This window comes from Mus caroli, chromosome 8 (genome assembly GCF_900094665.2).
Source record: "Mus caroli chromosome 8, CAROLI_EIJ_v1.1, whole genome shotgun sequence".
NCBI classification, from domain to species: Eukaryota; Metazoa; Chordata; class Mammalia; order Rodentia; family Muridae; genus Mus; species Mus caroli.
In genome coordinates, this window is record NC_034577.1 from 62,730,613 (window position 1) to 62,743,515 (window position 12,903).

General features: G+C 49.0%; 2 protein-coding genes across 10 annotated transcripts in view; one reads left to right on the forward strand and one right to left on the reverse strand.

The window, feature by feature from the left end:
- Positions 1 to 10,556, reverse strand: part of Kxd1 (KxDL motif containing 1) — a 15,050-nt gene extending 4,494 nt beyond the window's left edge. Inside the window, exons 1-3 of one of the 7 annotated variants that reach the window (XM_021171033.2) lie at positions 10,432 to 10,556; positions 2,159 to 2,283; positions 583 to 735 (exon numbers count right to left, since the gene is read on the reverse strand). In XM_021171033.2, coding sequence (XP_021026692.1) covers positions 583 to 735; positions 2,159 to 2,283; positions 10,432 to 10,539 — 386 coding nt within the window. In that variant the 5' untranslated portion in view covers positions 10,540 to 10,556. Of the gene's footprint in view, positions 1 to 582; positions 736 to 2,158; positions 2,284 to 2,734; positions 3,108 to 5,281; positions 5,455 to 5,488; positions 5,718 to 9,647; positions 9,720 to 10,431 lie in introns of those variants that run through there. The other 6 variants (XM_029480572.1, XM_021171037.2, XM_021171035.2 and 3 more) reach the window with 6 other exon arrangements.
- Positions 10,536 to 12,903, forward strand: part of Fkbp8 (FKBP prolyl isomerase 8) — an 8,818-nt gene continuing 6,450 nt past the window's right edge. For 2 of the 3 annotated variants that reach the window (XM_021171030.2, XM_021171031.2), the window contains exons 1-2: positions 10,536 to 10,623; positions 12,161 to 12,451. In XM_021171030.2, the coding sequence (XP_021026689.2) occupies positions 12,184 to 12,451 (268 nt within the window). In that variant the 5' untranslated portion in view covers positions 10,536 to 10,623; positions 12,161 to 12,183. The other variant, XM_021171032.1, reaches the window with a different exon arrangement.

Consider the following 12,903-nt stretch of genomic DNA (forward strand, 5'->3'; position numbering starts at 1 on the left):
TAAGAGCACCCGACTGCTCTTCCAAAGGTCCAGAGTTCAAATCCCAGCAACCACATGGTGGCTCACAACCATCCGTAACGAGATCTGGCGCCCTCTCCTGGAGTGTCTGAAGGCAGCTACAGTGTACTTACATATAATCAATAAATAAATCTTTAAAAAAAAAAAAAAGTGGAAGTGGGTGGGATTGGGGGGGGGGTAGATTCACTACTTCCAGATCACTCCCTCAGAGGTCAGATCTACCTTGTAAAACAACCAGAATTCTCTGGGCTGGAGAAGGCAGAGGGCAGAGCCAGTGGAGAGAAGAGGAGGAGGCCTCAGAGAGGAGGGAGGAGAGAGTGTAGGGCAAGGACTTAAGGGGAAAGGTGTGGCTTCAGAAGACACTAAGGAGGCAGAGGCTAGCAAAGGCCCCTGGGTAAGATCTGGGAGGTGATAAGCAGAGCTTCAGAGTGGAGGCGCTGGACATCTAAAGCGAGTTGGGTGACAGACAGAAAGGCTAATAATGGGGGGTTGGGGAATAGTGGTTTGGGGAAGATATGCTTGTAAGACAGGCCGAGGAGGCATCTGGCTGGGGGGAGGGGCCACCTGATCCTTCGGAAAATGCTGTCCAGATCCCGTTTCATGTCCACCAAGGTGCGGGTATGGTGCATGAAGCGCTCACTCATCTGTTGCAGCCGCACGCTGGAAAGATTGTTGAAGTTCAGAAGCATCTCGTTGGTTTTCTCGAAGCGGTCCAGCCTAGGGGGAGAGGGCAAGGGCCTTTGCATCAGGCCTAGGAGTCCCCTCAGCCTGAGCTAATCCCTGAGAGTCACAGCCTCTGCATTTAATTACAGAGCCAAGGCCTCAAGAATTCTATCTACTGTTCAGATCACCCAATTCCTGCTCAGCTGAAAGCCCTATTCAGAGGTACTCTTTGTTGCAGCCTGACTCCTTCACGGAGTTCTTTAGTGTGCATTAGTTCTGACAGGATGCTGCCTGGTCTGGGAGCTACTCCATGTTCTAAACTGACCTTAAATGGCCTCTAGAGAAGCACTATGATTACAGGCTTGTCCCACTACATCCAGTCACAAAGCTGGCATGTGTTTATTAGCTGACCTTTTTTGTTTGTTTGGTTTTTTCGAGACAGGGTTTCTCTGTATAGCCCTGGCTGTCCTGGAACTCACTTATGTAGATCAGGCTGGCCTTGAACTCAGAAATCTGCCTGCCTCTGCCTCCCGAGTGCTGGGATTAAAGGCGTGCCACGCCTGGCTAGCTGACCTTTTTTAAGTTTTTTTTTTTTTGAGTCAGTATCTCACTATGTAGCCTTGACTGGCTTGGAGCTCATGAATGAAGGAGTTAAAGCTGCGTGCCACTGCGCCAGACCCAGACTTATTTTCTATTCTGTACTTGGCCCGTGTGCCTCTGTGGAACATGTATACATAGTGCTTACAGACGCCAGAAGGTGTGGGACCCATGGGACGTGAGTCACAGTTGTGAGCCGCCTTTCTCAGAATCACTCACTCTCACGCTGACTGCTCCTCGTTACACTGTGTAAACCCCAAGTCAATCCCAAGGGCCAGGACAGTTTCCCTTTGATTTTGTCACTGTTAGTCTGGGAGTTTACATGACCATATCTGAACCTAACCTAAAGAACCAGGAGAGAATCCTGGCCATGGTGGCAAAACCTAAAAAAACAAAACAAAACCCCCAAACAAAATAACAAAGTAAATAATCTGAGGCAGAGAGCCCTAGAAGACTGCCGCATCTGGCTGCAGGCTGTGTTATGAACACGGAGCTAGGAGGGCTAGCCACTAGAACGGACCAGGAGAATCTGCATGCTTGGCAAACACCACCATGTCACCTTCAAAAGCTAAATTCAGGGTGAAGCTGTCCCAGTGAGGGAGTGAAGCATCCTGAAAAAGGCTCCCTGCATACCCAAACTGGGCTCTGGGTGCCAATGCCAAAAGCTAGCCCAGAAGGGCCTCTGAGTATTCTTGTCTCTCCAACCCTCCCAGCCCTGGCCTGGGGACAGAACCACTAGGCCCTGTCATGCACAGCTCCAAGATCTGATCCCATGCCAAGGCTTAGAGCCTGGAGCTAGTTTTCTTTACTCTATCACATCTCTGGCCAGGGCTTGGGGGAGACAGTAGGACCCTTCCCATGCCTCCCATGGCCTGCTCACATGTTCTTCTGGGCCAGGATTATGGCATTGACATCATCAGTGTTCACCATGCTGAGGAAGCGGCCACAGAAGACCCTTGAGGCTGAGTCTGGGGTGTCCATCTCTTTCTCCTCCACCTCCAATGCCTGAAATGAGCAGAACAATGTGAGGTCAGCACAAGATAGGTGAAGATGTCAAGAACTCATCATGTCCCGTAACACATCACCCCAGCTGGAAATGTGGGGTGTTTGGGAGCCTAACAGGAACACATCCCAATAAAACATAAGCCTGGAGGGCAGAACATGGTAGCACACTTGTTGATTCCAACATTGAAGAAGCTAAGGCAGGACCTAAGCTACCTGGGGGCTAAGACGGAGACCTAAGCTACCTGGGGGCTGAAGTTTTCTCTCTGCCACCCTCCATAGCTCACACTGGGCCAAACCCCAGAACTCTCCACAGGCACAGCTGGGCATGTCATTTCTCCTTTCATTGTCCACACTAGGTTCTGCAAGGCGGGTCACTCTACCTCCTCTTAAGCTGTGCCTAGCTTCAGGTCAGTCTTTTCTATGGAACACGACCAGGTGCTATAGTACTCACATGATAGAGGACAGACTACAGAGACCGAGTTTCCTCCTGGATACAGAACCTAGGGTGTCAAGACACCCGTGCTAAGCTACAGGTGGCCACAGATACGACACAAAACTCAGATCCTCTTCCAGGCCAGCAAGTGCTCTGTGGCATCTCTGCAGTCCATTCTTCCACCAGCTTCCAGTGTCTGCCTGTACCTGCTCCCCACCTCCTCACCACTGAGCTCAGCTCTGTGTATAGGTTCTAGAGACTGAACCTGGGTCCCTAAACATGTTACCAGCTAAGTTAACACAGCAAGTGCCCCTCCTTCAAGACAGGGTCCCAGGGCTGGAGAGATGGCTTAGCAGTTAGGAGCACTGACTGCTCTTCCAGAGGTCCTGAGTTCAATTCCCAGCAAACTCATGGTGACTCACAACCATCCATAATGAGATCTGACACCCTCTTCTGGTGTGTCTGAAGTCAGCTATAGTATACTTATGTATAATAAATAAATCTTTGGACCAGAGCAAGCAGAGACTGAGCGAGCAGGGCCGATTGGAGCAGGGCTGACCATATTGAACAAGGCTAATGGGAGAGAGCAGGGTTGACCAGAGCAAGCAGAGGTCCTAAAAAATTCAATTCCCAACAACCAAATGAAGGTTCACAACCATCTGTACAGCTACAGTGTACTCACGTACATTAAAAAAAAAAAGACTAAGCCTCTAGTCAACTAAGCCAACCCCAATTAAATGCTTTCTTTAAGAAGATGAAAGAAAAAAGAAACTAGCTATGGGCAGGACACAGCCCGTTCCATTCAATAACCACACCAAGTCCAGTTGCCCAGTAATCAAGCATGACCAGGGTTTAGACCCTAGTACAAGGGGAGAATGCAGGACGATCCAGCCTTCATGGCCAACCAGAGCTTCATAGAGCATCCCAGACCCACCTGAGCAACACACACTGGCCCTATTTCTGGTGGATGGCCTGTAAGACAGTGCCTAAAAGATGTTTGCTGTCTATACTGAGGACTCCAGTTCAAGCCCTGGAACACACCTGGCAAAAAAAAACCCTGCAAGTTGTCCCTTGCATGAGAAGGTGTATGCCTCCATTTCCCAAAATAGACTGTAAATTATCTTTTTTTTTTTTTTTTTTCAAGATAGGGTTTCTCTGTATAGCCCTGGCTGTCCTAGAACTCACTCTGTAGACCAGGCTGGCCTGGAACTCAGAAATCCTCTGCCTCTGCCTCCCGAGTGCTGGGATTAAAGGCGTGTGCCACCACACCCAGCGACTGTAAATTATTTTAAGAAAAACAGCCAGACAGTGGTGGCACATGCCTTTAATCCCAGCACTCGGGAGGCAGAGGCAAAGGATTTCTGAGTTCAAGGCCAGCCTGATCTACAGAGTTCCAGGACAGCCAGGGCTACATAGAGAAACCCTGTCTCGAAAAACAAAAACAAAAAAAAAAGAAGAAAAGTAACTTGTGATTAAAGGGCATAGTCAACAACTAGGTTAACAGCTACCATCTCTCATGCAGAATTTTAATTCCAGAGATTTTGTTCTAGATCAGGTATCAGTCCTGGTCTGGGACTGAACTGGAAGCATGCAGAAGCCCTGGGTCCTTCAGGGCTTAAGGTCAGTTTGGGCTGTACATACTGAGATTTAGGCCACCCTAAGATGCATGAAACCCTATTTTAAAACAGAAGTCCGGTGTGACAGCTCATGTTTGCCATCCTAGCACTCAGGTGACTAGAAGACTGTTGTAAGTTTAAAGTTAATTTGCACTACATAATGAGTGGGAGACGAGATTGAGACACATAAGACTGTCTAAATAAATACATGCTGGAGATGACTCAACGGTCAAGAGCACTGACTGCTCTTCCAGAGGTCCTGAGTTCAACTCCCAGCAATCACATGGTGGCTCACAACCATCTGTAATGGGAATCCAGTGCCCACTTCAGGTTTGTCTGAAGACGGCGACAGTTTATGTATGCACATACGTGAAATAAATAGTCAGGTGTGGTGAATGCCCGTGCACAGTGCTAGAGAAGACGGTAAGATCAGAAGTTCCAGATCATCTTTGCTTTGGCTAGTTACAGACTAGCCTGGAACAAATGAGACCCTAATCCAAAACAGGAGTCAACGCAAGCCAGATATGTAACTCACGCTTGTCATCCCAGTACTTTAGAGACTGAGGAAGATGCATTTCAAGGAGACAGAGGCCCCAGTCTAGGCTGCTATCTCAAAATTTTAATGACTCTCCTTATACTTGGATGGCCGAGGCAGGATGATTACCAGGAACTGGAGGCTAATTTGAGCTATCATCTTAAGAAACACTAACTCTCCCCCAGGAGTGCCAGGCTGACTGGAACGGCTCTGAGCCTCAAGGTCACAGTAGGAGCACAAGGAGCCGTCCCGCCCGAGTCCTCTAAACAGACTTCAACTCTACCGGCCAAACTCCGAAGGGGAAACAACAACAACAACAACAACAACAACAAAAGAACCAAACCGGATAAGGCGTGACTCAAACAAACACGGGTCCCCGCCCCTTCGAGCGGGGAAACAGAGGTACACGCGCACCCCAAGCCGCTCAGGGCTCCCGGTCACACAACTAGGGTTCCCATCTAGATTGGGCAGCGCTGTCGCTGCGAATCCGGGAAAACTGAGGCTGTGTCAGTCGTCGGTCCCAGAGCTAGGATGGGCCCTCCCTCCCCTCCGCGGCCTCCTGACGCCCCGAGGTCACGCCCTGCCCGGCCCCGGCGGCTCCGGCGGCTCCGGCCTCGGCACCTGCACATCTGGCGGCCCGGCTCGCGCTTCCGGGAGGGCGCCCCAACGCTTACGTCATTATAAAGCGTCCACGAGCTCCCCCTGTCCTGGCGCCTAGGAGCCTGCGCGTACTTGCCGCGAGGAGACGGGAGGACCAAATTGTAGAAGCCCTAAGGTGAACGCCAAAACGATGAGCAATCTCAGCACGAGATACGCGCACGCGCAGTGTCCCAAACATGGCTCATAAGCAATCCGGAAGTGGACAATTAAATGTATTATTTATCAATCCAGTGTTACACAAGGAAACCCTATCTCGAAAAGTAAACAAAAAGACAAGGTCATATGTACCCAGGCTAGATTCCAACTCGCCATGGAGCCTAGGTTACCCTTAAACTCCTGAAATGACGTGTACGCCATTGTATGCCACCATATGTGACTCTCAGATTTTTGAGGTATCGCTGTAGCCCAGGCTGGCCTGGTACTCGGTATTGTGAGAAAAAATCCCCTCTTTCTAATAAAGAGTCTGGTGAAAGAGATGCAGGGATTTGATTTGATTTGTTTGGGTTTTTCGAGACGGTTTCTGTGTGTAACAGAGCTCTGCCTGTTCTGGACTCGCTTATTTAGACCAGGCCAGACTTGAACTCATAGAGATCTGCCGGCCTTAGCCTCCTGAGTGGAAGGATTGAAGGCCTGTACCACCAGGACCGGCCAGTTTTGGTTTTATGAAACAAGATTTCTCTATTTATCTCTGGTTTTTCTGGGACTTTTTCTGTAAGTCCAAATCAGAGAAACAGTTTTTAATATGCCTTCTGCAGAAAAGGATTTCAGCATAGAAAAACGGCAGAGGCTGGCATACTGATTTCTTGCAAACAAGGCAGTTTTTTATTTCTTTTTTTTCTTCTCCTACTCCTTTCTTTGCGTAGTCCCTGCTGTCCAGGAATGCCCTTTAGTGTTTTGAACAGGTTGCTCTTGAACTCAGAGATCTGTCTTTCTCTGCCTCTTGTGTGCTGGGATCAAAGGTATGTACTACTATGGCAGGCTAAAGCAGTAGTTTTTAAAGTCCAGATCATAAGTAACCTCAGGCTTTTTCCCATAACTGGATACTCAGAGAGTTACAATCTTTGTATACCTTATCATAGTCTTTAAATTTCCCATTCTATCCCAGGAATTCAAAATCTTATCAAATGAGTAGTCTAGGCTTGAGCTTGACTATTCCTTCTCTGATAGTGGCATGGGTCCACATAGTACAGTGCCTGCAGTGACAACTCAGGACAAGAAGAGTCTAGCACCTCATTCTACCTGTGCTGCTTTGGTGGATTCTAAGTATACCTAATACTGAAAATATCCAAGAACAAATTACTTTTTACATTATGAGTCAAGAGCTGGCCTTGAAATTCCTGTCTACGCTCCCGCCCCAGCTTCACTGGGGCTGGGAATGAAGACCTGCTGCACCATACCTATCATCTAGACAGTTCTTCTATTTGAGCACCACCATATGTCTGTCCCGTGAGGTGGGGAGGGGGGATCGGAAGACTTACTTTTTCCTAGCAACCTGGTTCTTTTTAAAAAACAAAGTGTAACCCCTTTATTACTGTATGTGTGACTATTTTGCCCTTATACCATGTATGTGCCTGGTGCCCATGGAGGTCAAAAGAAGTCAAATCCTTGGAATTACAGACAGTTGTGAGCTGCCATGTGGGTGCTGGGAATTGAACCTAGGTCCTCTGCAAGAGCAGCCAGTGCTCTTAACTTCTGAGTCATCTCTTCCATCAAGTTCCTTTTCCTCTCTGTCCTTGACTCTCTGTCACCCCACCCCACCCCACCCCCACCCCCAGTCCTAAGCAACTGGTGTCTTCTGTTTTCTGTCTAGAATGCTTCCTGATTCAGGTTGCTCACTGCTGTTTGTATGGCTGTGTAGAAGCCCCAGAGCCCACACTCCATCCTTAGATGTCTGAAGGACCCATGCCAGACTGATGAAACTCAAGTGTGAAGTTGCTCAAGTCTTTCCACAGGACAACACATTTTCCTAAACTTCATCAGTTCTTTGCTTCCGTACAGCCCGGAGTGCTAGCACACACCTGGGAGCTCAGCTGCTGGAGAGGCTGTAGCAAGGACTGTAACCACAAATATAAGGCTAACCTGGGCTACAGAGTGAGCTCAAAGCCAGGCTGGGGATTTCTGAGTTCAAGGCCAGCCTGGTGTATCTACAGAGTGAGTTCCAGGACAGCCAGGGCTACCCAGAGAAACCCTGTCTTGAAAAACCAAACCAAACACCAAACCAAACAATCAAACAAACAAAAAAACCAAAGCCTGACTGACTATATATGTAGTGAGACTTTCCTACCTCAAAAAGAAAATAAAATGCCAGGTGGTAGTGGCGCATGCTTTTAATCCTAGTACTTGGGAGGCAGAGGCAGACAGATTTCTGAGTTCGAGGCCAGCCTGGTCTACAGAGTGAGTTCCAGGACAGCCAGGGCTACCCAGAGAAACCCTGTCTTGAAAAACCAAACCAAACACCAAACCAAACAATCAAACAAACAAAAAAACCAAAGCCTGACTGACTATATATGTAGTGAGACTTTCCTACCTCAAAAAGAAAATAAAATGCCAGGTGGTAGTGGCGCATGCTTTTAATCCCAGTACTCAGGAGGTGGAGGTAGGTGGACATCTGTGAGTTCCAGACCAGCCTGGTCTACAGAGCTAGTTTCAGGGTGGCCAGAACCACACGAAGAAACTATGTCTTGAAAAACAAAAACTAGTGCTGTTGAGATGGCTCAGTGGGGAGGAGCACTGACTGCTCTTCTGAAGGTCCTGAATTCAAATCCCAGCAACCACATGGTAGCTCACAACCACCCGTGTAATGAGATCTAACGCCCTCTTCTGATGTGTCTGAAGACAGCTATAGTGTACTTATTTATAATAATAAATAAATCTTTGGGCCGGAGCAAGCAGAGTTGACCTGAGCAAGCAGAGGTCCTAAATTCAATTCCTAACAACCACATGAAGGCTCACAACCATCTGTACAGTGTACTGACAAACATAAATAAATAAATCTTAAAAAAAGAAAGCAAAAGAGGAAGAAAAAGAAAATAGCTAAGAGATATAACTGGGGCTGGTGAGATGGCTCAGTGGGTAAGAGCACCCGACTGCTCTTCCGAAGGTCCAGAGTTAAAATCCCAGCAACCACATGGTGGCTCACAACCATCCGTAATGAGATCTGGCGCCCTCTTCTGGAGTGTCTGAAGACAGCTACAGTGTACTTACATATAATAAATAAATAAATCTTTAAAAAAAAAAAGAGATATAACTGTATGAATAGAGCAACAGAAAAAAGTTACACAGTGGGAGTGGAGCCAGGGTATGAGCGCCTAACAATCTTGAGCTCAATCTACCGCTCCAACATGGTAGGACAGAACTTATTCTTGCAAATTATCCTTTGGCATTCACTTGTGTACCAGGGAGGTGCATGTTCATATATATATATATATATATATATATATATATATATACATATATATATCTTATAATCCATATATAATATATAGTTTTCCTCGAATGTAAAGAGATATTGAGGTCTATACTGCTTAACTGAGCTCCTGCCTAGCACGTGCAAAGGTCCCAGATCCAATTTCATGTACTACAAGAACCAAAGAACAACAAAAAACAAACCCACTGGGTTTCAGATATAGCCAGGTTCAAAGCCCTCAGAACTGGAACAAGCCCATGGTTTCTTTGATAGCAAGTAAAAGAATTACAGAAAGAATTCTCGAAAGGTGACAGCTCGGGAGAGTAGATAAGGCCCTTCAAATGAGAGGCGCTGCTTTCTCCCTGACACCTTAGCACCGTCTGGCAGAGTCTGCATGAACAGCAGGCACTTACTGAAAACCTGTGTGTCACAGGTGACTGCCCTTCAGCTTTGAGCTACTGTTCTTTTTGTAGCCCCGGCTGTCCTGGAACTCACTTTGTAGACCAGGCTGGCCTCGAACTCAGAAATCCACCTGCCTCTGCCTCCAGAGTGCTGGGATTAAAGGCGTGTGCCACCACGCCCAGCTCGCTACTGTTCTTTTAGAAGTGCAATGTAGCCAAGCCGGGTCGTGAACTTCTGATCTTCAGAGCCCCACTTGTCAAGTGCTGAGACAACAGGCAAGCACCCTGTCTGGTTTCCTGACCCCGTCTGTACCTTCAAGGTAGCTTAGTAAGCAGTCACACAAGACCCCAGAATCTTGGGGCTGGAGAGATGGATGGCTCAGTGGTTTAGAGCACTGACTGCTCTTCCAGACGTCCTTAAGTTCAATTCCCAGCAACCACATGGTGGCTCACAATCATCTGTAATGGGATCGGATGCCTTCTTCTGGTGTGTCTAAAGACAGAGACAGTGTAATCATAAAATTAAATCAATAATTCTTTAAAACTCCAGAACCTCACAAGCAAGCTAAACACTTTGCTGCCAGCTTGGGCTTCATGGTCAGACCCTGGCTAACTAAAATACAATATAAAACATGAAACAAAAGAGAATGCTATAATAAAATAGTTGAGACGGGTGTGGTAACACACACCTTTAATCCCAGGAGCAGATAGAGGCAGTATGATGAGTTTTAGGCCAGCCTGGTCTGGTAAACGTGTTGCGTCCAGGACAGCCTAGCCTACACAGACAGGCTTGCTCACCACGCCCCAGGAAAAGAGAGGGGCAGGGGGAAAGAGGACATGAAATAAAGTATTAAGTAAAATTATGAAATATTACTGTTTTCCAAAGAGCCCCGAGAATGACCGCGCATGAGCTACAGTGTTTCTTGTTTATTTCTAACTCGTATGTAAGCAGGAGGAAGCCTGCCCCAGCATGAACTCAAATAAGGGCGTGCTGCTACCCTCTCCCACTGTGCGTCCAGTGAGTTCCAATCTCCCACTTCCAACAGCCCCTCCACCTAGAGGCTAGAGCCCCTTTAAGAACGGCCAGCGGAGCTTACCAGGAAGGAGGTGGCGTCGAGGGCGCGAGACGGACGTGTGCACAAGCCAATAAACACGGCAGACGCGGTGTGAGCAGCCAATGGGTGCGCGGGGGCGGGGCTTCGCATCTGAAGCTGTTTCCCGAGGCGCGGCGGCCGCGGCTGGGGGCGGGGAGGGGGCACAGGACCCCGAGCGGGGTCCCCGAGCCGCAGGCACGTGTGACGGGGCGTAGCGAGGAGGCCGAGGCTCCCGGGGCCAAGGCCTCCCGAGCCTGCGGGAGGCTGGGCCTCCCGGGGCGGTAGTGTCTACCGGGCGCGGGGCGGCGTTGGGGTGCGGGGCGCGCGGGGCATTGTGGGGGCTCGGGGCGGGAGGGTCTCCGGTCGGGGCCGGATCCCGGAAGGAGCCCCGCAGGTGAGGGTCGCAGGGCAGGGACGCAGGACTCCGGGGCTTCCTGGGGCTTAAGGAGAGGGCCTGATAGGACGTAGGGTTCTACAGCTGGGTTGGGGGCCTCCGCAGAAAGGCCTGGGGCCAGCGAGATGGTGCAAGATTCCATATTGGTGTTCCCACTACTCTTTCGCTTTTATTTAATTTGAGACTGGGCCTCCCGTATTCTAAGCTAGTCTTCAAGTGGGTGTGTAGCTCAGGCTGGCCTTGAACTCCAGGCCTTCCTGTCTCAACCTCGGAAGAGCTGGATGACAGGCGTGCCTTGCCACACCTGGTTTACAGGGGTGCTAATTCTAAAGCGTCCTGCTTGCTAGGAGAACGCTCTTCCAACGAATTACAATCCTAGCTTATGCTTTCAATTTCTTGAGTCAGGATTTCATGTAACTCATGAATTCCATGGCCTCGAATACCTGGTCATCCTTCCTCCACCTCCCGATTGCTGGAATGAAAGGCATTTGCTGATACCTGGTTTCTGCAGCGCGCTGGGGTTAGAACCCGGGTCTTGTGCTTGGTAGACAAGTGCCCTGTTGCCTGAGCTATCTCCCCAGTGCCCTACTATGATTAAAAGCTGGAAGCAGGCTTGGTGATAGAGGCAGGTTGGAGCCATCGTCTCTGTTGTTGGGAGATTCAGCAAGAGACATTAAGTTTCTAACACCAATCCTTTATTGCTGGATCCTTTAGTAGAGAAGGTGGCCAGAGTCAGGAATGTCTACTAAAAGTTCACCTTTTTCAAGTGAATAAGTTATAAAATTTATAAAGATTGCTGTCCCAAGGCCTCAGTTACAGTCCCCACTGCCTCAATAACCCCAACACCCTTTTCTTGACATTCAGCTCAATAACTTTTCAATCTTGACCCTCCTGTTAATTGGTTTGTTTTCTGACTTTGGCCAAGTGGCTTTGTCTTTTTTTTTTTTTTTTTTTTTTTTGGTGGTTTATCGAGACAGGGTTTCTCTGTATACTCCTGGCTGTCCTGGAACTCACTTTGTAGACCAGGCTGGCCTTGAACTCAGAAATCCGCCTGCCTCTGCTTCCCGAGTGCTGGGATTAAAGGCGTGTGCCACCACGCCTGGCCAGACTTTGCCTTTCTGTGCTTGATAGATCTTTCCTGTGTAAGCTAGGGCTTCCCTACTTTCTGTGCTTATAAAGATTCCATAATAACAGATAACCCAGCTGTAGTTTGTGGTTCTAGGATGCCCAGCGAATACATGATGAATGAAAGGGAGCTACATGAGGGATGGCAGTTGGAGGGAGTTGGAGGGGCTGCCTAGATGGGGTTATCACTGTCACATTTGCCTGTCCCCTTAGGGCCAGTTCCTGATCCCAGCAGCATGGCGTCTTGGGCTGAGCCCTCTGAGCCTGCTGCCCTGCGACTTCCTGGGGCCCCACTGCTGGAGGGCTTTGAGGTGCTCGATGGGGTTGATGATGCAGAGGAGGAAGATGACCTAAGTGGACTGCCACCACTAGAGGACATGGGACAGCCTACAGTGGAGGAGGCTGAGCAGCCTGGAGCCCTGGCTCGGGAGTTCCTGGCAGCCACAGAGCCTGAGCCAGCCCCAGCCCCAGCCCCAGCCCCGGAAGAGTGGCTGGACATTCTGGGTAAGTGTGCTGGGTTGGTTGGAGGCACTTTGACCCAAGGACTTCTGGTCTCTTGAGCTTAGTTTTCCCTTCTGTGTGGGTTGGGAGTGACATTAGGACATTAATGACTGGTTTTTATTTGTTTGACATAACCTTACTGTGAAATCCGGGCTGGCCTTGAACTCAAGATCCAGTCCAAACTGGGACTGCACTTTGAATTCTCCTGACTCATAGTCTCAGGCTCACTGGTCTCCCAGGCCTGTGCTGTGTGGTTGGCTTCTGAGATGGCTTGATGCCAGTGTATTTGTGAACTTTGTTTGCTGGCTCATACTTGGCATGCACACACAATTCGTAACAGGTTGCTTTTTATCTCCAGTGCTGGTAACAGCAGCTCAGAGAGGCTGAGTCACCTTCCTGGAGCCACACAGCCTTTGCACTGGGTGCCAGCAGCTCTAAGACAACTCCCACTACAC